The sequence below is a fragment of the Hoplias malabaricus genome, chromosome 7, assembly GCF_029633855.1.
Source record: "Hoplias malabaricus isolate fHopMal1 chromosome 7, fHopMal1.hap1, whole genome shotgun sequence".
In the NCBI taxonomy this organism is placed as follows: domain Eukaryota; kingdom Metazoa; phylum Chordata; class Actinopteri; order Characiformes; family Erythrinidae; genus Hoplias; species Hoplias malabaricus.
The window spans coordinates 46656798-46679935 of NC_089806.1; the positions used below are offsets into that span (position 1 = coordinate 46656798).

Here is a 23138-nt window from a genome sequence, read left to right on the forward strand (position 1 = left end):
ACCTTTACTCACTGACCTCTACTATCCTCCAACTCAGCTGTATATGAGCCCTGTTACAGAGATCATTTAAATCAGGCCACAGTCTGATCTCACTCCACTCACATTCACATCCAGCTTCCCATTCAGCTTCTTCCTGAATCCCAGAAAATGATCTTCTCCTTCTGCTGCAGTCGGGATCTTACGCTTAGTGAAATCTAAAATAAGTGAAGCTCGAGCCAGCTGTTGAACTGCTACATCATCATTATTCAACATCCGCAGCAAACGACAAATCCTAGTCGCTACATAGAGCCACTCAATATTTGGGACCTCAGTCCACCTCCCCTTCTGTTCTGAAACAGAACACATCTCACCACATCCACTGTTTTATTATTCATCATTTCGGTTTGTGGATGTTAGTAAACAAGTGCTGCACATTACCCAGTGCAACTTCATGAACAGCTCGCAGTTTCATAACCACAGGTAAAGGTGAGGAACTTAAGTCCAACCTGGAGGTGAAGCTTTTTACAATGTCCTTTATTTGCTTCTCCCATTCTCCAGCATTAAACTGACGTCCTAAATAACTATAAATATCATGCCTTTCGTACGCTCTACTCATCTCTCCATCAATAGTGAATGCAGGTGGTTTATCACAGCTCTATACCATCTATTCCCCCCGCTGCGTCTTTCATAGAACACAGCGCACTTTGAACTCTTCATCTCTAAGTGAGACCACTGCAGGAACTTGTCTGTACACAGGAGCATGTTTCTGATGACGCTCTCCTCCCTCGATGCCAACAGCACATCATCTGCAAAACCTTGGACTGGGATCGGAGATCTTACATCCAAAGGAGCACACTGACAAAGCCACTTGATCCAATGATTTATGGCCATGATAAAATTAACTGCGCTCCAAGGACATCCAGTCTTTATCCCTATGTTGAGTGTGATTGACTCAGTGATTTGATTTCCACAGATCACTTGCAGAAATGAGCTGTTGTATACATCTCTAATTATGTCCACGTATACTCTCAGTACATTAACTTCTTCCAGCGATCTTATCATTATGTCATGGGGTAGTGTGCCGAAAGCATCTCTAAAGTCCAGAAACACCGCATAAAATTTGTCAGATTCATGCTTAAAATCATCAATTCCAGTTTTCAAACTGAAAACATGCTCATTCATGCCCTGTCGATTTCTATGGGCTTTTTGATTTGGGGATAATTCTCCTGTCTCCATCAGCCACTGTAATATACGACTGAGGATACATTTCATAAAGATCTTATAAACAGTAGGAAGCAGAGAGACGTCTCTCCATGTAGTCGGGTCATCGGGCACATTGTCCTTTTTCGGGATCCTATGGATAAGAGCAGCTTTCCAAGAGTCCGGTACTTTCTTATTAATCAGACAAACATTAAATATTTGTTTCACTATTCCACAAATTCGCTGTTTATTAGCTTTTATAATTTCATATGTGACACCATCTGATCCACTGGCTTTACTCTTTGGAAGGCCCTTAATCACACTTTCAATTTCTTCTAATGAAAATAGAGAAGTATCAGGCTCCTCACTTGGAAGATCTAGATCTAACAGTTCCTTCCACGGAGGACTTCCATAGTTCTCACAGGGTTCACAGTCCTGATATTTCGTGCAGTAATATTTATAAACATGATTCACATCGCTGGCACTGGGCACTGTTTCTGGGTATGTGCTGTTATTAAGAACAATCTTTATAGCCTTCGATCTCCTAGTCTTCCACATGTAGGCTAGCTCACATTTGCCTACCTTCCTTATGTTCTTAAAAGCCGGTTGATGAGTTCTCGCGCGCACCGTAACTGATTCTCCACCCAGTCACTTAGCGTTGCAGCTGTAGGGTTCCATGGAAACGCCGTACACAGCGGTAATTTCCGAGCAGTGTATTTCATCAAAGGCACTCCAAAGGGTCTCCCGTCCTTATGACATGCCGAAAACGTTCCATTTTTAACAAAAAGCCTGCTTAGAAACGTTATTAGTCTATTCCAGTGTGTGGGCTCACTCTCAGTAAAAACTATTTTCTGGTCCCCGTTGAGCTGTTTAGTGTCTAAAGTCCTCCTCAATTCTCTCTCCAGGGACTGAAAACACTCCCATTCCTGGTTAGAAAGTGTCCACACATAGTTTGTAAAGTCTATTTGAGCATGTTCGGATTCGCCAGGTTTCAGATGTAAACAACTTAGCTCATGGACAGGCCGCTGTCGTCTCTGTATCCGAGCTCTTTAAAGGCATGCTTTAGTGCGGCTATCAAACACATTGCAAAAATTAATCTTACACACACACACACACACACACACTCAGAGTGCTTGTGCACACAGACAAACACTGACATGTTCTTAGTTGCTTTGATGGTGTTTAGGGGTTTATCACGTGTGAAATGTGATTAATGCCACTAGACTGTCTCTCTCTCTCTCTGTGTGTGTGTGTGTGTGTGTGTGTGTGTGTGTAGTTCTGGCGAGTGTTGGGGGTCTCTACACCTCAGTGGTGGTGAAATACACTGATAACATCATGAAGGGCTTCAGTGCCGCAGCCGCCATCATCCTCTCCACCATCGCTTCAGTGTCTCTGTTTGGACTCAAGATCAGTGAGTGACACACACACACACACACACACAGTGTCCACTTTATTGGAAACACCCCTCCTGTGTACCCCAAAGCCCATGCAAAGGTCTTTATTGGATCTTAATGAGTCAAACACCAGAAGAGAATTGTGTAAAAACTTTAAAAGAGACGGAAAAAATCACCGTAAAAGGTTTAATTGAAAAAGTAATTTAGTTTCTATTGTTGTCCGTTGAAGGACAGCTGCTGTGTTCAAATGATGTAGTAAACTGCACACCCACAAACACAGAGACGATGGGTCTGTCCCAAATCCTTACTGAGCTCCCTAAGTAGGCACTGACTCCCTAGACAGCTGTTTATTGGCAGCATTCCAACCGAGGTCTGTCCTCATGTGGCAGACACTTGAGACGCTGTATTTAGAGAGCGATGATGTCACGGCTTGTTCCCGCCCACAGCACGTGGCCGGGGTTTACTTCCCTCAGCGCTATGGGTTTTCATCTTAGCTCTTGGAAAAGAGAGAAATAGATGGGAGTTGTGCTTGTGTTGCATCATGGGATTGCCTTCGCAGCTCAGGAACAGTTCGATTCCACATTAAAATTCAGCCAGATTAAGGTGTCCCAGTGGGCAGTGTATTAAAGGTGCATAAGAACTGTGTCGACAGCTGACTGGGATTTGGGACAGATCCGATATGAATGCTTTAAAGTAACAGTTTCCCTTCACTGACGCTTTAATGTGAAGCTCAGCGCCGCAGCGGGACGCAGTGGGACACAGCGGAGTGTGTGTGTTGTAGTGAAGAGTTTCTAAACGAAGGAATAATAAAGTGAAGTGTATTTTGTGTCCTGCAGCTGTGACCTTCGCCACAGGGACGCTCCTGGTGTGTGTGTCCATCTATCTGTACGGCCTTCCCAAACAGGACACCAGCGTCCTGCCGCGACCCGACAGCAGCAAAGCGTCCAAAGAGAAGCTTCTCCCGGTCTGAGGACTCCTGAACGCACTCGGACATGTTTAAACGTTGTGGACAAACCCTGCGCCGTCCCGTGCTCCTCCTCTGCTCCGGGGCGAATGAAGGACTCATTGTTTCACTGACACCGTCGTTCCTCAGCGACGATAAGGGAACTTCTCCCTCCCGAGGGTCTTTCCATTTCACAGACTGCAGTTTAATAATTCTCCGTCTGCAGCGTCTGCGTCCCACTCTCCAGCTCCACACGCCAGGAATGACCAGTTTCCTCCAGAAAACCACTGACTTCATCGCTCCCCGTCATCCGCCGGTCACTGGCTCCTTCCCGGGAGATGCCTCAGCCTCTGAGACCTGGGCGGTCCTAGAGCACACAGCTGGCCTCGCTCTCTCTGTGTGTTGGACGGTCCTCCCTCTCCCCATCTCTCTGCTCAATGTGCTAGGTGTCTCTGGGCTGATGTTACAGATCTGGGCAGTGTGTGTTCTCCACAGGAGCGCTGAGCTGCTCAGTGTTGTGTTAGTGACAGTTCGCAGATCTTGGATCGTCCACCACCTCCTCTCTTCACACTGAGGCTAATGCAGCATCACCGGACAACTCAACACACCGGAGGAGAGCAGCCACTGCCCAGGTCTGTCACACACCCGTCTGAGACCCCCCCCCACTCAGAGAGAGCAGCCAAAACTGTGTTCTCTTAGGTTTTCCTGGTTTAGAAAGATAACTTTAGCCCATAGTCCCCCCTGGAGCCCAAAAACCTGTCCAACAAAAGAGCTGAGGGACAGCCTTCCACTTAAAGTAACACTATGTAATATTTTTACCTTATAATTCTAGCTTCAGAACCATTGTGATCATCCACTGCTACTCCAGGCTCAACGCTGCAGAAACTGCACTATGTAACAATTGGAGGACTGCGGGAAACCACCCCCTCCTCCTGTTTTCATGACAGTGCTGTAAAATGACGTACACTCTGCTACTGTAGGGGGAGCCCGGGAGCAAACATACCAGATCTTACTTAGTGCTACTTTAAGACTTAAGATAATTGTCTCATTGAGGAATCCTGATTGGTCGAACCCTCCTCCAATCAGAGAAAACATGGCAGTGATGAGTGTGTAGTGACTGATCGTGTCCGTGTGTGAAGCTGGTCATTTCTGAACGTCCAGACGGATCTGACTGGTTTTTTTTGGACTGTTCTTGAGCAAAAAGACGTCAAGCCATAAACAGTGTTTAATTCTGAAATAAACCCTGAAGTATAACTCAACACGTCTCAATCTCGTCTCACCATTAAACTCGCTGTCCCTCAACACCAGCCATAACAATCTGGATGTGACGTGGTGGTGGATCATTCTCAGCGCTGCAGTGACACTGACGTGGTGGTGGTGTGTTAGTGTGTGTTGTGCTGGTGTAGAGTGGATCAGACACAGCAGTGCTGCTGGAGTTTTTAAACCCTGTGTCCACTCTCTGTCCACTCTGTGAGACACTCCTCCCTCGTTGGTCCACCTTGTAGATGTAGAGTCAGAGACAGTAGCTCATCTGTCGCTGCACAGTGTGTGTCGCTCGTCCTCTAGTCCTTCATCAGTGACACAGGACGCTGTCGGCTGGATGTTTTTGGTCGGTGGACTGTTCTCAGTCCAGACACTGAGGGGTTTAAAAACTCCAGCAGCACTGCTGTGTCTGATCCACTCTACACCAGCACAACACACACTAACACACCACCACCACGTCAGTGTCACTGCAGCGCTGAGAATGATCCACCACCACATCACACCTGCTCTGTGGGGGTCCTGAGCGCTGAGGAACTGTCTGTTCATTGGGTCACTACAGAAACATCGGCACAGATCTCAGTGTGTTTCATTTAAACGGTATGCAAATGACCTGCTGGTTGATGGAGCTGGGTTTCAGGTATTGAAGCTGATTCATCAACTGCGCTCAGATCTCCACAGGTTTCTACGTCTTTTTTTTAGACGGTTTAGTTCTGCACTCGATTTTAAACGCCTCTGACCTGATCGCTGATCAACAAGGGGCTTTGTGTGGTGACGGAGCTCTGGAGGATCCTGAAGTCATTGCAGTAATAATCTGATATGTAGCTGACAGTGTGAGATGTGAAATAATCAGTAATGAGCTCATGAATATTCTGCATAATAATGATTTAATTAGTTCCCAGCGGAGGGCAGACACCGGTCCGTAACTGAAACGCTACGGAGTCACCTCCCTTCGTCTTTATATTTATTCACAATCACATTCTCTCCACCGGCCTGATGCCCAGGATCCTCATCCCACTGCCCAGGACCGAGCGTGTGCCGGAGAAGAGGCGGAGCCTGGCCTGTCAATCACAGGAAAGGGGTGGGGTCATGCAGGGTGAAGACTTACAAAGCAACAGCAAATCTGGAGAATAACATCATTATTATTAGACATTTAACGACACTGTGAAGTCGGTGATGGGGCGCTACGCTGCTGTAAAGATGAGGAGATGACGTTATAGACCTGAGATGTCATTACGATGGTGTGATGGGGTGTTATGACAGGGTTATTATGGTGAATAGTGAGTGTGATGTCACCTGAGCCACGCCCTCGTCGCTCCCCTTCACCTGCAGCTCTCGCAGCGCAGACGCCGCCAAGTGACTGAACAAACACAGGACGCCCTTCAGAGTTAAACCCGTAAAACCTCAGCTGTCAGAGACAGGTCCTTATCACAGATTATTTTACCTGAGCGTCAGGAGGAAGTTGACCAGGTGTCGCGGCTGCAGGTCCGACGCTGACTGAAGCAGGACCTCATCAAACCTGAGGGAGGGAGGGAATTAATAAAAAAATTAGTTTTCCTACCATTTCAGAGCATCTTTAATGGACCAAGAGCAGGTCTCCGTCACTGTGTTTTTACCTGAGCAGGTGCTGCAGGATGGAGATGCTCCTGTCGTCAAGGAGATGAGATGCATCAAAGACCGTTTGATCCCCACCTCCCTGTGACCTCAGCAAACTGTAGCCAATCACATCATACTTTACATTAACACACACTACACTCACCACAGTGTTTTTATACACACACACACACACACACACACAGGTGTGTGACATGCAGACCAGAACGTGTGTATAGAGACTTTATGAGGTGTGTGTAACCTGCAGAGGCGAGCGTGTGTGTACTGCAGAAAAACCCCGGTATCTCCCTGAGACTGCAGCACCTTCTCCCAGTCAAACTTATAATCAGCAATGAGAGGCCCTTTAAAGTCCTGAAACACACACACACACACACACAGAAATATGATCCTTCTCTGCCTCAAAAGAGAAATTGAGTTGGAGACAGAGACCATGGCGCAGGAGAGTCACCTCCTCCACAGACACACACTCCTGCACACGTCGGCACTCTGCTGTTTTATTTCAAATATAATACATGTTTATTACGGTTTACTTTTTAATCTCCTCCAGTTAAACAGTGTGTTTATTAAAGTGTGCAGAGGTGTGTGTTCTGTAGACTGCGTGTCAGTAATTTTTACTTAGTCACTCGTGAAATGAACATCTGAAACACACACACACAGAGTTCATGGATAATCGAGATGAAGACGTGTGCAAACACAAGGTCAGGTGTAAGATTCGCTGTCAGAGTAAAGCCTCAGATGCTTCTGTAAACAGGCGTCTTCCTCTCAGCCCTGACATCTGTTTACACTCAGTTACACCCTGTGAACACAGTCTACATCATATTTACATCAGAGATTAAACACAATGACAAAGACAAAGACAACCCTGACAGGACAGGTATGGTCCTACATGATAAATTTAAGATGAAATGGTTGTGTCCATATCATCAGAGAGAGGGTGTGGTAACGTGGATGTACCTGTATGACAAGACAGTTATCATTAAGAGTGGGTCACTTGGTTGTACATGTACGATCAGTGATCAGTAAGAGGCGATTGGTTGGTTTTACCTGTATGATCAGTGATCGGTAAGGGGGGATTGGTTGGTTGTACCTGTATGATCAGTTATCGGTAAGGGGGGATTGGTTGGTTGTACCTGTATGATCAGTGATCGGTAAGAGGGGATTGGTTGGTTGTACCTGTATGATCAGTGATCGGTAAGGGGGGATTGATTGGTTGTACCTGTATGATCAGTGATCGGTAAGAGGGGATTGGTTGGTTGTACCTGTATGATCAGTGATTATTAAGGGGGATTGGTTGGTTGTACCTGTATGATCAGTGATCGGTAAGAGGGGAGTGGTTGGTTGTACCTGTATGATCAGTGAATGGTAAGAGGGGATTGGTTGTTTGTACCTGTATGATCAGTGATCGTTAAGGGGGAATGGTTGGTTGTACCTGTATGATCAGTGATCGGTAAGAGGGGATTGGTTGGTTGTACCTGTATGATCAGTGATCGGTAAGAGGGGAGTGGTTGGTTGTACCTGTATGATCAGTGAATGGTAAGAGGGGATTGGTTGGTTGTACCTGTATGATCAGTGATCGTTAAGGGGGGATTGGTTGGTTGTACTTGTATGATCAGTGATCGGTAAGAGGGGAGTGGTTGGTTGTACCTGTATGATCAGTGATCAGTAAGAGGGGATTGGTTGGTTGTACCTGTATGATCAGTGATTGGAAAGAGGGGATTGGTTGGTTGTACCTGTATGATCAGTGATTATTAAGGGGGGATTGGTTGGTTGTACTTGCATGATCAGTGATCGGTAAGAGGGGAGTGGTTGGTTGTACCTGTATGATCAGTGATCAGTAAGAGGGGATTGGTTGGTTGTACCTGTATGATCAGTGATTGGAAAGAGGGGATTGGTTGGTTGTACCTGTATGATCAGTGATTATTAAGGGGGGATTGGTTGGTTGTACTTGCATGATCAGTGATTGGAAAGAGGGGATTGGTTGGTTGTACCTGTATGATCAGTGATCGGTAAGAGGGGTTGGTTGGTTGTACCTGTATGATCAGTGATCGGTAAGAGGGGAGTGGTTGGTTGTACCTGTATGATCAGTGAATGGTAAGAGGGGATTGGTTGGTTGTACCTGTATGATCAGTGATCGTTAAGGGGGAATGGTTGGTTGTACCTGTATGATCAGTGATCGGTAAGAGGGGAGTGGTTGGTTGTACCTGTATGATCAGTGATCGGTAAGAGGGGAGTGGTTGGTTGTACCTGTATGATCAGTGAATGGTAAGAGGGGATTGGTTGGTTGTACCTGTATGATCAGTGATCGGTAAGGGGGGATTGGTTGGTTGTACCTGTATGATCAGTGATCGGTAAGGGGGGATTGGTTGGTTGTACCTGTATGATCAGTGATCGGTAAGAGGGGAGTGGTTGGTTATACCTGTATGATCAGTGAATGGTAAGGGGGGATTGGTTGGTTGTACCTGTATGATCAGTGATCGGTAAGGGGGGATTGGTTGGTTGTACCTGTATGATCAGTGATTGGTAAGGGGGGATTGGTTAGTTGTACCTGTATGATCAGTGATCGGTAAGGGGGGATTGGTTGGTTGTACCTGTATGATCAGTGATCGGTAAGAGGGGTTGGTTGGTTGTACCTGTATGATCAGTGAATGGTAAGAGGGGATTGGTTGGTTGTACCTGTATGATCAGTGATTATTAAGGGGGGATTGGTTGGTTGTACCTGTATGATCAGTGATCGGTAAGAGGGGAGTGGTTGGTTGTACCTGTATGATCAGTGAATGGTAAGAGGGGATTGGTTGGTTGTACCTGTATGATCAGTGATCGTTAAGGGGGGATTGGTTGGTTGTACTTGTATGATCAGTGATCGGTAAGAGGGGAGTGGTTGGTTGTACCTGTATGATCAGTGATCAGTAAGAGGGGATTGGTTGGTTGTACCTGTATGATCAGTGATTGGAAAGAGGGAATTGGTTGGTTGTACCTGTATGATCAGTGATCGGTAAGAGGGGAGTGGTTGGTTGTACCTGTATGATCAGTGAATGGTAAGAGGGGATTGGTTGGTTGTACCTGTATGATCAGTGATCGGTAAGAGGGGAGTGGTTGGTTGTACCTGTATGATCAGTGATCAGTAAGAGGGGATTGGTTGGTTGTACCTGTATGATTAGTGAATGGTAAGAGGGGATTGGTTGGTTGTACCTGTATGATCAGTGAATGGTAAGAGGGGATTGGTTGGTTGTACCTGTATGATCAGTGATCGTTAAGGGGGAATGGTTGGTTGTACCTGTATGATCAGTGATCTGTAAGAGGGGAGTGGTTGGTTGTACCTGTATGATCAGTGATCGGTAAGAGGGGAGTGGTTGGTTGTACCTGTATGATCAGTGAATGGTAAGAGGGGATTGGTTGGTTGTACCTGTATGATCAGTGATCGGTAAGGGGGGATTGGTTGGTTGTACCTGTATGATCAGTGATCGGTAAGGGGGGATTGGTTGGTTGTACCTGTATGATCAGTGATCGGTAAGGGGGGATTGGTTGGTTGTACCTGTATGATCAGTGATCGGTAAGAGGGGAGTGGTTGGTTGTACCTGTATGATCAGTGATCGGTAAGAGTGGGTCGGTTGGTTGTACCTGTATGATCAGTGATCAGTAAGAGGGGATTGGTTGGTTGTACCTGTATGATCAGTGATTGGAAAGAGGGGATTGGTTGGTTGTACCTGTATGATCAGTGATTGGAAAGAGGGGATTGGTTGGTTGTACCTGTATGATCAGTGATCGGAAAGAGGGGATTGGTTGGTTGTACCTGTATGATCAGTGATCGGTAAGAGGGGATTGGTTGGTTGTACCTGTATGATTAGTGATCGGTAAGAGGGGTTGGTTGGTTGTACCTGTATGATTAGTGAATGGTAAGAGGGGATTGGTTGGTTGTACCTGTATGATCAGTGAATGGTAAGAGGGGATTGGTTGGTTGTACCTGTATGATCAGTGATCGTTAAGGGGGAATGGTTGGTTGTACCTGTATGATCAGTGATCGGTAAGAGGGGAGTGGTTGGTTGTACCTGTATGATCAGTGATCGGTAAGATGGGAGTGGTTGGTTGTACCTGTATGATCAGTGATCGGTAAGGGGGGATTGGTTGGTTGTACCTGTATGATCAGTGATCGGTAAGAGGGGATTGATTGGTTGTACCTGTATGATCAGTGCACTGACTCCTATCTGCTCTGCTGTGAGCTCAGGATCAGTCAGTTCTTTAGAGGCTGGAGAGAGAGAGAGAGAATGATCAGATGTCTGTTCCAGACGAGTGTGATTTATTTATGAGCTGACACAACTTTATTTTCTCATCAACAGCTCATTTCAGAAGAGATGAGTTTGTTAATTGTTAGCACTTTAGTGTGTGTGTGTGTGTGTGTGTGTGTGTGTGTTTACTCTTGGCTTCCTTCATGTTGTGCAGCATCCTGCGGCGAGCCTCGTTCAGGACGTCCTCCAGCAGCACAACGTTACCGAGCCTCGAACTCATCCCCAACACCAGCCCAAACGTGACATGCACACACCTGTAACACACACACACACACACACACACACACACACACAGTTTTGTATTGCTGTCTGTCTATAAAGTGCAGTCACACCACTCTGTCGTCCCTGAATGAATCTGTTTATTCTCCACAGAGAGGGTCTCCCACACGGAGGCCACTATGTTTAAATATAAATTTAGTACGTTCAGGACACTAGGGGTCAGTGTAACGGCTGTTTCAGAGCAGAAAGTGACTGACTGCACCTTTAATTTACTGCAGTAGTGTGAGACAGCTCCTGATCTGGAGCAGACAGTCCTTCAGTAAATACAGGGGTTTATCAGCACACACAAACACACACACACACACACAGTTTATTACTCTACAGATGGCTCTAGGTCAATATAACAAAGTATTTAAACAGAAACCCTGCGTCTCATCGCCGTCAGAACTCAACCTCACGTCTCCGTCTCCTGTTTTTAACGTTGTGTGTAAAGACCTCTCTGTGTCTTTAAAACCTTAGAATCCCAGCTTCAAAAGCACTGTGATGCTCCACTGAGGTGTAACAGTGAGAACAGAGCCTCTGTAGCTGCTACTCCAGGCTCAGCACTGCAGAAACTGCACTATGTAAGTTGTGGAGCAGGACAGGAAACCTCCCTCTGTCACGGGATTTCAGGACAGTGCTGTAAAAGAGGTCTACACTCTGCCACCAAGGGGAGCCCAAGAGCAAAAATACTGAATCTCATCGAGTGCAGCTTTAAACCCTCGAGCAGCACCTCGGAGTCGGGACGTTATTATTTGACCTTTACATGTTCCACAGTGTGCTGTTCTGGGGTGTGTTCCTGACCTGTCGGCCCAGTGGTGGCCCATGGCCTTCAGGATCTGAAACAGCTGCTGGAAATGGTGCGACTGACTTTTATCCGTCTGTAAACACAGGGAAACAAAGGGTTAATCTGTGTTTTATAAACACACACCGATCAGCCGCAGCATTGATAACACCTCTGTGTTTCTACAAGGTCAGTGTGTAACTGTGGAGCTACATAGTGCTGCTCTGAGGCGAGGCGAGGGGAGAGAACGGAGAGTGATGAAGTCTTACCACGTAAATCATCTCGTCGAAGCCGAAGGTCTCTCTGCGCTCCAGAGCCGCCGCTATGTCCCTGAAATCATCAGCGCATTCAGAATAAACAGAGATCAATAATTTCCTGTGAAACACGGCCAGAGGGGGCAGTGTGGCGTACACTCCCAACACCACGGTGAACTACGTCAACAACATCAGGCTTCATTCAGGTGCTTGTGTGTTCACTCTGAGAAACACTGTCTCTGTGGGGGGGGCCCTCAGTGGAACATTCTGTACCTTTACTTAGGAAACATCTACAGTACCTTTAATTAAGGAACATGTACTCTACCTTTACTTAGAAAACATGTACAGTACCTTTAATTAGGAAACATGTACAGTACCTTTAATTAAGGAACATGTACTCTACCTTTACTTAGAAAACATGTACAGTACCTTTAATTAGGAAACATGTACAGTACCTTTAATTAAGGAACATGTACTCTACCTTTACTTAGAAAACATGTACAGTACCTTTAATTAGGAAACATGTACAGTACCTTTACTTAGAAAACATGTACAGTACCTTTAATTAAGGAACATGTACTCTACCTTTACTTAGAAAACATGTACAGTACCTTTACTTAGAAAACATGTACAGTACCTTTAATTAGGAAACATGTACTGTACCTTTAATTAGGAAACATGTACAGTACCTTTAATTAGGAAACATGTACTCTACCTTTAATTAGGAAACATGTACAGTACCTTTAATTAAGGAACATGTACTCTACCTTTACTTAGAAAACATGTACAGTACCTTTAATTAGGAAACATGTACAGTACCTTTAAATAAGGAACATGTACTCTACCTTTACTTAGAAAACATGTACAGTGCCTTTAATTAGGAAACATGTACTGTACCTTTAATTAGGAAACATGTACAGTACCTTTAATTAAGGAACATGTACTCTACCTTTACTTAGAAAACATGTACAGTACCTTTAATTAGGAAACATGTACAGTACCTTTAATTAAGGAACATGTACTCTACCTTTACTTAGAAAACATGTACATTACCTTTAATTAGGAAACATGTACTGTACCTTTAATTAGGAAACATGTACAGTACCTTTAATTAAGGAACATGTACTCTACCTTTACTTAGAAAACATGTACAGTACCTTTAATTAGGAAACATGTACAGTACCTTTAATTAGGAAACATGTACAGTACCTTTAATTAAGGAACATATACTGTGCCTTTAATTAGGAAACATGTACAGTACCTTTAATTAAGGAACATATACTGTGCCTTTAATTAGGAAACATGTACAGTACCTTTAATTAGGAAACATATACTGTACCTTTAATTAGGAAACATGTACAGTACCTTTAATTAGGAAACATGTACAGTACCTTTAATTAGGAAACATGTACAGTACCTTTAATTAAGTAACATATACTGTGCCTTTAATCAGGGAACAGAACCGTACCTTACTCTATATTAACTGTAGATGTTATAGTTGTCCCCTGTCAGAACTCGAGCACAAGCCTGAGTTGTGAAGGGAATTAGACGGTGTAGATCAGACTGCTGAGAGTTTGTGTGTTTACCTGGTGATGTAGAGTGACGTACCGTCACTGCGCACTAACGTAGCGAATGATGACTGATTTCCTGAAGTAGAGAGATCCACTACCTCTGTCCCCTCCCTGTTCAACAGCCAATCAGAACACAGCTTTACACCAACTCAACACAACACCAATAACAGTCTGTGTGTGTGTGTGTGTGTGGTTACTCTGTGGTTCTCAGCAGGCCTCGTGATCGTAGCTCCTGTAAAACTTCCTGAGTTTTGCTCTGATGGAAGGATTCACCAGAAAAATGATCAAAATACACCCCCAACCTCTGAGAGAGAGACAGAGAGAGAGAGAGAGAGACAGGGAGAGAGAGACAGAGAGAGACAGGGAGAGAAAGACAGAGAGAGACAGGGAGAGAGAGAGATTATGTTAAAACATAGTTGATGTTCAGAAGGTTGTCGGGTTTGTCACAGCTATGTTCCGGTGTGTGTTGTGAGGTGTTTAAGGCGGTACCTCGTAGATCGTCCTGTACTCGTCCACTGTGATCTCTCTGAAGTGTCTCCACAGCTTCAGCGCCTCTCCGTCTCCCTGCTCCAGACGCCGGAAGAACTCCGCCGCGGCCAAACGGACACCTTCGTCAAGCTCCGCCTCCCGGTTCACCTGCACGTACACCTGTACACCACACACACACACACACACACACACACTGAGCTGCTGTTGGTGTAGGATCTTCAGTTTCTCTGGTGCTGTTTCTCCATCCCTCACCTCGTACAGATGCTGCAGAGGGTTCTCTCTGAGCTTCTCCTGAGAACCCAAACGCTGAAACCCCGCCCCCAACAAGCCTGGCACACACACACACACACACACACACACACACACACACATTAAAAAACAACACAAACACAAGGAGATCACAGCAGACACATCTCTAAGGATTTAACAAAATGAATATGTATTTTATTAGAGCTTTAGGGAGACGTTAAAGCCCTGGACAGATCTGTGCTGTACTGTACATTTCCTTTCAATTTCCACTTAAATCAGCTTTACTGTCTTTTTACAGCAGAGCCCTACAGTCAAATATAACAAACTACACTGTACACACACAGCTCCTCTCTCCCTCTACAGTGAACTACATCAGTCATAAACTACACTGTACACACACAGCTCCTCTCTCCCTCTACAGTGAACTACATCAGTCACAAACTACACTGTACACATACAGCTCCTCTCTCCCTCTACAGTGAACTACATCAGTCACAAACTACACTGTACACATACAGCTCCTCTCTCCCTCTACAGTGAACTACATCAGTCACAAACTACACTGTACACACACAGCTCCTCTCTCCCTCTACAGTGAACTACATCAGTCACAAACTACACTGTACACACACAGCTCCTCTCTCCCTCTACAGTGAACTACATCAGTCACAAACTACACTGTACACACACAGCTCCTCGCTCCCTCTACAGTGAACTACATCAGTCACAAACTACACTGTACACACACAGCTCCTCACTCCCTCTACAGTGAACTACATCAGTCACAAACTACACTGTACACACACAGCTCCTCTCTCCCTCTACAGTGAACTACATCAGTCACAAACTACACTGTACACACACAGCTCCTCGCTCCCTCTACAGTGAACTACATCAGTCACAAACTACACTGTACACATACAGCTCCTCGCTCCCTCTACAGTGAACTACATCAGTCACAAACTACACTGTACACACACAGCTCCTCACTCCCTCTACAGTGAACTACATCAGTCACAAACTACACTGTACACACACAGCTCCTCTCTCCCTCTACAGTGAACTACATCAGTCACAAACTACACTGTACACACACAGCTCCTCGCTCCCTCTACAGTGAACTACATCAGTCACAAACTACACTGTACACACACAGCTCCTCTCTCCCTCTACAGTGAACTACATCAGTCACAAACTACACTGTACACACACAGCTCCTCTCTCCCTTTACAGTGAACTACATCAGTCACAAACTACACTGTACACACACAGCTCCTCGCCCCCTCAACAGTGAACTACATCAGTCATAAACTACACTGTACACACACAGCTCCTCGCTCCCTCTACAGTGAATTACATCAGTCACAAACTACACTGTACACACACAGCTCCTCGCTCCCTCTACAGTGAACTACATCAGTCATAAACTACACTGTACACACACAGCTCCTCGCTCCGTCTACAGTGAACTACATCAGTCATAAACTACACTGTACACACACAGCTCCTCGCTCCGTCTACAGTCAACTACATCAGTCACAAACTACACTGTACACACACAGCTCCTCACTCTCTCTACAGTGAACTACATCAGTCACAAACTACACTGTACACACACAGCTCCTCGCTCCCTCTACAGTGAACTACATCAGTCACAAACTACACTGTACACACACAGCTCCTCTCTCCCTCTACAGTGAACTACATCAGTCATAAACTACACTGTACACACACAGCTCCTCTCTCCCTCTACAGTGAACTACATCAGTCACAAACTACACTGTACACACACAGCTCCTCGCTCCCTCTACAGTGAACTACATCAGTCACAAACTACACTGTACACACACAGCTCCTCGCTCCCTCTACAGTGAATTACATCAGTCACAAACTACACTGTACACACACAGCTCCTCGCTCCCTCTACAGTGAACTACATCAGTCATAAACTACACTGTACACACACAGCTCCTCGCTCCGTCTACAGTGAACTACATCAGTCATAAACTACACTGTACACACACAGCTCCTCACTCCCTCTACAGTGAACTACATCAGTCATAAACTACACTGTACACACACAGCTCCTCGCTCCCTCTACAGTGAACTACATCAGTCATAAACTACACTGTACACACACAGCTCCTCGCTCCCTCTACAGTGAACTACATCAGTCACAAACTACACTGTACACACACAGCTCCTCGCTCCCTCTACAGTGAACTACATCAGTCACAAACTACACTGTACACACACAGCTCCTCGCTCCCTCTACAGTGAACTACATCAGTCACAAACTACACTGTACACACACAGCTCCTCGCTCCCTCTACAGTGAACTACATCAGTCATAAACTACACTGTACACACACAGCTCCTCGCTCCGTCTAGTGAACTACATCAGTCATAAACTACACTGTACACACACAGCTCCTCACTCCCTCTACAGTGAACTACATCAGTCATAAACTACACTGTACACACACAGCTCCTCGCTCCCTCTACAGTGAACTACATCAGTCATAAACTACACTGTACACACACAGCTCCTCTCTCCCTCTACAGTGAACTACATCAGTCACAAACTACACTGTACACACACAGCTCCTCGCTCCCTCTACAGTGAACTACATCAGTCACAAACTACACTGTACACACACAGCTCCTCGCTCCCTCTACAGTGAATTACATCAGTCACAAACTACACTGTACACACACAGCTCCTCGCTCCCTCTACAGTGAACTACATCAGTCATAAACTACACTGTACACACACAGCTCCTCGCTCCGTCTACAGTGAACTACATCAGTCATAAACTACACTGTACACACACAGCTCCTCACTCCCTCTACAGTGAACTACATCAGTCATAAACTACACTGTACACACACAGCTCCTCGCTCCCTCTACAGTGAACTACATCAGTCATAAACTACACTGTACACACACAGCTCCTCGCTCCCTCTACAGTGAACTACATCAGTCACAAACTACACTGTACACACACAGCTCCTCGCTCCCTCTACAGTGAATTACATCAGTCACAAACTACACTGTACACACACAGCTCCTCGCTCCCTCTACAGTGAACTACATCAGTCATAAACTACACTGTACACACACAGCTCCTCGCTCCGTCTACAGTGAACTACATCAGTCATAAACTACACTGTACACACACAGCTCCTCACTCCCTCTACAGTGAACTACATCAGTCATAAACTACACTGTACACACACAGCTCCTCGCTCCCTCTACAGTGAACTACATCAGTCACAAACTACACTGTACACACACAGCTCCTCGCTCCCTCTACAGTGAACTACATCAGTCACAAACTACACTGTACACACACAGCTCCTCGCTCCCTCTACAGTGAACTACATCAGTCACAAACTACACTGTACACACACAGCTCTTCTCTCCCTCTACAGTGAACTACATCAGTCATAAACTACACTGTACACACACAGCTCCTCGCTCCCTCTACAGTGAACTACATCAGTCACAAACTACACTGTACACACACAGCTCCTCTCTCCCTCTACAGTGAACTACATCAGTCACAAACTACACTGTACACACACAGCTCCTCTCTCCCTTTACAGTGAACTACATCAGTCACAAACTACACTGTACACACACAGCTCCTCGCCCCCTCAACAGTGAACTACATCAGTCATAAACTACACTGTACACACACAGCTCCTCGCTCCCTCTACAGTGAATTACATCAGTCACAAACTACACTGTACACACACAGCTCCTCGCTCCCTCTACAGTGAACTACATCAGTCATAAACTACACTGTACACACACAGCTCCTCGCTCCGTCTACAGTGAACTACATCAGTCATAAACTACACTGTACACACACAGCTCCTCGCTCCGTCTACAGTCAACTACATCAGTCACAAACTACACTGTACACACACAGCTCCTCACTCTCTCTACAGTGAACTACATCAGTCACAAACTACACTGTACACACACAGCTCCTCGCTCCCTCTACAGTGAACTACATCAGTCACAAACTACACTGTACACACACAGCTCCTCTCTCCCTCTACAGTGAACTACATCAGTCATAAACTACACTGTACACACACAGCTCCTCTCTCCCTCTACAGTGAACTACATCAGTCACAAACTACACTGTACACACACAGCTCCTCGCTCCCTCTACAGTGAACTACATCAGTCACAAACTACACTGTACACACACAGCTCCTCGCTCCCTCTACAGTGAATTACATCAGTCACAAACTACACTGTACACACACAGCTCCTCGCTCCCTCTACAGTGAACTACATCAGTCATAAACTACACTGTACACACACAGCTCCTCGCTCCCTCTACAGTGAATTACATCAGTCACAAACTACACTGTACACACACAGCTCCTCGCTCCCTCTACAGTGAACTACATCAGTCATAAACTACACTGTACACACACAGCTCCTCGCTCCGTCTACAGTGAACTACATCAGTCACAAACTACACTGTACACACACAGCTCCTCGCTCCCTCTACAGTGAACTACATCAGTCATAAACTACACTGTACACACACAGCTCCTCGCTCCGTCTACAGTGAACTACATCAGTCATAAACTACACTGTACACACACAGCTCCTCACTCCCTCTACAGTGAACTACATCAGTCATAAACTACACTGTACACACACAGCTCCTCGCTCCCTCTACAGTGAACTACATCAGTCATAAACTACACTGTACACACACAGCTCCTCGCTCCCTCTACAGTGAACTACATCAGTCACAAACTACACTGTACACACACAGCTCCTCGCTCCCTCTACAGTGAACTACATCAGTCATAAACTACACTGTACACACACAGCTCCTCACTCCCTCTACAGTGAACTACATCAGTCATAAACTACACTGTACACACACAGACTGCACTAGAGTTCAGATTCACACAGATGAATAAATAGAAATGATGTGTGTTAGAAATATATACTGCACTGTTAACATCTAGATTCAGTCGTCTCAGGACGTGTGTAGTGCACTACAGAGGGAGGATGGAGTAATTTGGGATTTGTTTCTCTCTGTAAGTGGTACTATGGCCCCCTACTGGCCCGAGGTCAGAATGCAGAATGTTTTCGTATTCGTCTGGATGTGGACATTTTGAAGAGAGGATTTAAAATCTTTTTTTTAAAGTTAAATAAACAGATCCGTGTGGATGAGGCCTCAGATACACTCTCAGAATTAAAGGTACAGTACAGGTACATCACTATCACTAAAAGTACAGACAGTGTAATGTCCCTTTAAAGGTACAGAAGTGTGTTAAAGTCCAGTTGTGTTCCCTGAAGGTGAATCATTTTAAGCTTTTATTTGCAGATGAAGTGGGGCGTGTAAAACCAACACAACTTACAAATCAACACCGAATATAATAATGTGCTGAGGAGCTGTGTGAGGGCTTCTATTCTGAAGGGTGTTGCTGGTGGACACTCCACATTTCTACATGTTTATTGTATTGTATCGTACTGTCACGGACCGAACTGCATGCCCCAGTCTCCGAGGTAATTCACCCTCAGCACCTCGTTCCCCAGAGCGGCCTTCAGGTTCGAGATGAAGTTCCCTGAAGAACAAACAAACACAGACTTTAGACACAGACTGATTCACTCGCTGAGGGGAGGGCGCCGCCCAGTGGCCACTGCAATCACATCACCTTAAACCTTAAAAATGATGAAGACTGGAGAAATGACGCCTGAGTCGGCTTTAAACGTTTTAAATGCGGACGGCGACTGCCGCGAGGCTCATATTCACTGACGCCCTGTTTCTTGTCACTTTATTGGATGTGTGTTTTCCAGAGGCTCTGCCTTTCTCCAGCTGCTCCACGCTGTTCTTAAAGACTCTCTCATATAATAAAGATCACAGAAAACATTCACCACGATCAAATAAAATCCTAAAGCCTCGAATCGGAAGCACTTCGTTAACTGAGCGCTGTGTGTAACTCACCGATGATGGTGGAGCGTAAATGTCCAGCGTGGAACTTCTTGGCGATGTTTGGAGAGCTGTGGGAGAGAGGAGCATGTCTCTGAGTCAGATATTACACGGGTTTAAAGCAGCTGCTGGGTCATGGACAGAAGGCGCTGATCGGCTTTAGTTTACTGTGAATGTGGTGTTTAAAGACAGTAAGCCAGTGCTGAAGGGGTTAATGTGCAGTGACCTGAACTCCACCAGCGTCCGTCTGCCCCCGGCCTTTCCCAGGAGTTCACTGTTCCTCCCAAAACCCTCCGGGTCCGAGTGCAGCTGCTCAAGGAGTTTCTGCAGAAATACACCGTCCCACATTAGTGTCCCCACTTTCCCCTCCTGTCCCCTCCTGTCCCCTCTAGTCCCCACTGTCCCCTCTTGTCCCCTCTAGTCCCCACTGTCCCCTCTAGTCCCCTCCTGTCCCCTCTAGTCCCCACTTTCCCCTCCTGTCCTCTCTAGTTCCCACTGTCCCCCACTTTCCCCTCTAGTCCCCACTGTCCCCTCCTGTCCCCTCTAGTCCCCACTTTCCCCTCCTGTTCTCTCTAGTCCCCACTGTCCCCTCTAGTCCCCACTGTCCCCTCTAGTCCCCACTTTCCCCTCCTGTCCCCCACTGTCCCCTCTAGTCCCCACTGTCCCCTCTAGTCCCCACTGTCCCCTCTAGTCCACACTGTCCCCTCTAGTCCCCACTTTCCCCTCCTGTCCTCTCTAGTTCCCACTGTCCCCTCCTGTCCTCTCTAGTTCCCACTGTCCCCTCCTGTCCCCTCTAGTCCCCACTTTCCCCTCCTGTCCCCTCTAGACCCCACTGTCCCCTCTAGTCCCCACTTTCCCCCACTGTCCCCTCTAGTCCCCTCCTGTCCCCTCTAGTCCCTACTGTCCCCTCTAGTCCCCACTTTCCCCTCCTGTCCCCACTGTCCCCTCTAGTCCCCACTTTCCCCTCCTGTTCTCTCTAGTCCCCACTGTCCCCTCCTGTCCCCCACTGTCCCCTCCGACGCTGACTGACACACTAATACATTTAGAGTAATCTAAACTTCTCCAGAAGATGGCGCCATTCAAACGCAGTGATGAACAGTTCCATAAGGGGGAACAATTGTGTTTTATTATTATTTTTATGATTATTATTCACCTGCGCCAGGAGGAGTCTGTTTATCCTGAAGTGTATAACTCCACGACCAGGAATAACCTCCTCCACCACACCGTCCTCCTTCAGCTACAAACAACAAACACAAACAAAAACAAACCGCTGAGAAAATCACCCTCGGCTCCTCAGCCAGAAACACACGGTGGACAGGTGTTGATTTGACTGATGTGTGGTGCTCTGACCTGTTTAGCCAGTCTCTGTGTTTGAGTTTGCAGGTCGGCATCCGGCGGCAGAACCCCTTTCTTCACCAGAGAATTCACCGACAAGCGCAGGACAGGGGTCAGTCTGACCGGCCAAAGACATACACACAAAATACTTTCATTAAAGTCTGAAAATCTCAACACAATCTAGTACTTTTATAAGAAAAGTGTTTCCTCATTATCGATATACATTCCTATATTGAAGAACTAGAAGCTATCTGAACTCTCTCCTCCACCAGAGGGCAGTGTAGAGCCTTGGTCACAGCTCCTGTTGTGTTTACTCCAGTGGGAAACACTGAAAGACTACTGCTGTTGTCCAAATGCCACATCAGCTTGGACAAGTGAGATGTTTTATTTGTTTTTATTTTATATATTTCTATTCTGTTTCAGGTTACGCTGTAAACTTAACTGTTTCTTTGACACAGGAGCGGCGGACAGCAGTGGAATAAACACGTCCTCGTGAGCTCCACAGACCCTCGAGAGCTGAGACACAAACAGAAGCAGAGTTTAGAAAAGATAAAGTATGGCACTTTTTTTCCACTGCAGGTCTGTTCTCCTCCTCCCCCAGGTGAATCAGGTCCTGGTTCTGGAAGCGGGTTCTTGTTTAGTGGCTGTTCTCTCGTGGTTCAGAGCGAGTCGAGTAGGGACTAAACCGCGGCGTGTAAACCTTGCAGAGCGCTGATCGACCAGAGAGAGTCGTCACTCTACGCCACGCAACGCAGACGACCAGCACCAACTCTCCATCTGTAAAATCTCCAGCTGCAGCAGAGATCACGTTTGTTTTTATCCGACTCACGACGGCAGACCCCTCCTCGCCTGCAACTGGACATCCCCGCCCCTGAGTTGACAGGATTGGTTGCTTAGGTGTGTGAGGTCAGAAATCCTCTCTGTCTGAATCTGTGTATCTAAGACTGTGTTTGGAAAGCTGGAAAGTTTCAAAGCAGATATACACCCAGGGTCCACCTTCTAGGGTCTAAACACCACAATAAAACATGCTAGCAAGGCTAATCACTGGAGGGGGCTGGGATATATTAAGGAAACAAAGGGGTAAATATAACAAAATTAAAACGAAGAAAGCGCTGGAATTTAACCTACAGTACAGAACCACTGTGTAGGAGTGTGCTCTACACTGGATGCAGCCTTGCTCACTTCAAACACTCGATTTGGGACACGACTCAAACTCAAAACTCAGTCATTATATCCTTTTCTGCCGTTTAAATGATTAAATTAAACCCCGCTAATAAAAGTTGGTGAAGCGGTTTTACCTGCGCCGCGGCTCTTCTTCTGAAAAAACACGCCATTCACACAAATCACAGCTTAAAACATTAATAAACTTTAACAGAGGCACAGACAGGAGTCCTTCCTCAGACACCGCCGCCGCCGCCAAGGCCAGAGCAGCCTGCGCCCTTCAAAATAAGAGTCCTCAGTAAATGCTCGTGATCTTTCGTTCGGCTCTAGTCCAGAGATCAGCCCTAACATTAAAGTCAGCGCTTTGTTTCTACTCTTTCAACATTTTC

At 46.1% G+C, this 23138-nt stretch overlaps 2 protein-coding genes and 1 long non-coding RNA gene across 4 annotated transcripts in view; 2 read left to right on the forward strand and 1 right to left on the reverse strand.

The window, feature by feature from the left end:
* slc35a1 (solute carrier family 35 member A1) overlaps nucleotides 1-4791 on the forward strand; it is a 15132-nt gene extending 10341 nt beyond the window's left edge. Inside the window, exons 7-8 of the mRNA XM_066677710.1 lie at nucleotides 2456-2590; nucleotides 3410-4791. Of these exons, the coding sequence (XP_066533807.1) occupies nucleotides 2456-2590; nucleotides 3410-3543 (269 nt within the window). The 3' untranslated portion in view covers nucleotides 3544-4791. The remainder of the gene's footprint in view (nucleotides 1-2455; nucleotides 2591-3409) is intronic.
* Nucleotides 4792-5660: 869 nt separating this feature from the next.
* Nucleotides 5661-23021, reverse strand: rars2 (arginyl-tRNA synthetase 2, mitochondrial). 2 transcript variants are annotated; one of them, XM_066677182.1, is made up of 20 exons: nucleotides 22887-23021; nucleotides 22031-22104; nucleotides 21604-21706; nucleotides 21407-21490; nucleotides 20480-20577; nucleotides 20269-20324; nucleotides 19805-19888; nucleotides 14282-14358; nucleotides 14030-14188; nucleotides 13738-13844; nucleotides 13556-13651; nucleotides 11985-12045; nucleotides 11736-11812; nucleotides 10803-10927; nucleotides 10566-10633; nucleotides 6632-6741; nucleotides 6393-6488; nucleotides 6221-6295; nucleotides 6073-6136; nucleotides 5661-5837 (listed from the first exon to the last, which is right to left on the reverse strand). In XM_066677182.1, the coding sequence occupies exons 1-20, from the start codon at nucleotides 22920-22922 to the stop codon at nucleotides 5751-5753; spliced, it is 1737 nt and encodes a 578-aa protein (XP_066533279.1). In that variant the 5' UTR covers nucleotides 22923-23021; the 3' UTR covers nucleotides 5661-5750. The 2 variants fall into 2 exon arrangements, with proteins under 2 accessions (XP_066533279.1, XP_066533280.1); XM_066677183.1 differs by lacking the exon at nucleotides 19805-19888.
* Nucleotides 21637-22418, forward strand: LOC136702221 (uncharacterized). Its single transcript, XR_010803904.1, has 3 exons — nucleotides 21637-21700; nucleotides 21861-21962; nucleotides 22047-22418. It is a non-coding gene; the product is annotated as an uncharacterized lncRNA (long non-coding RNA).
* Nucleotides 23022-23138: the final 117 nt, after the last annotated feature.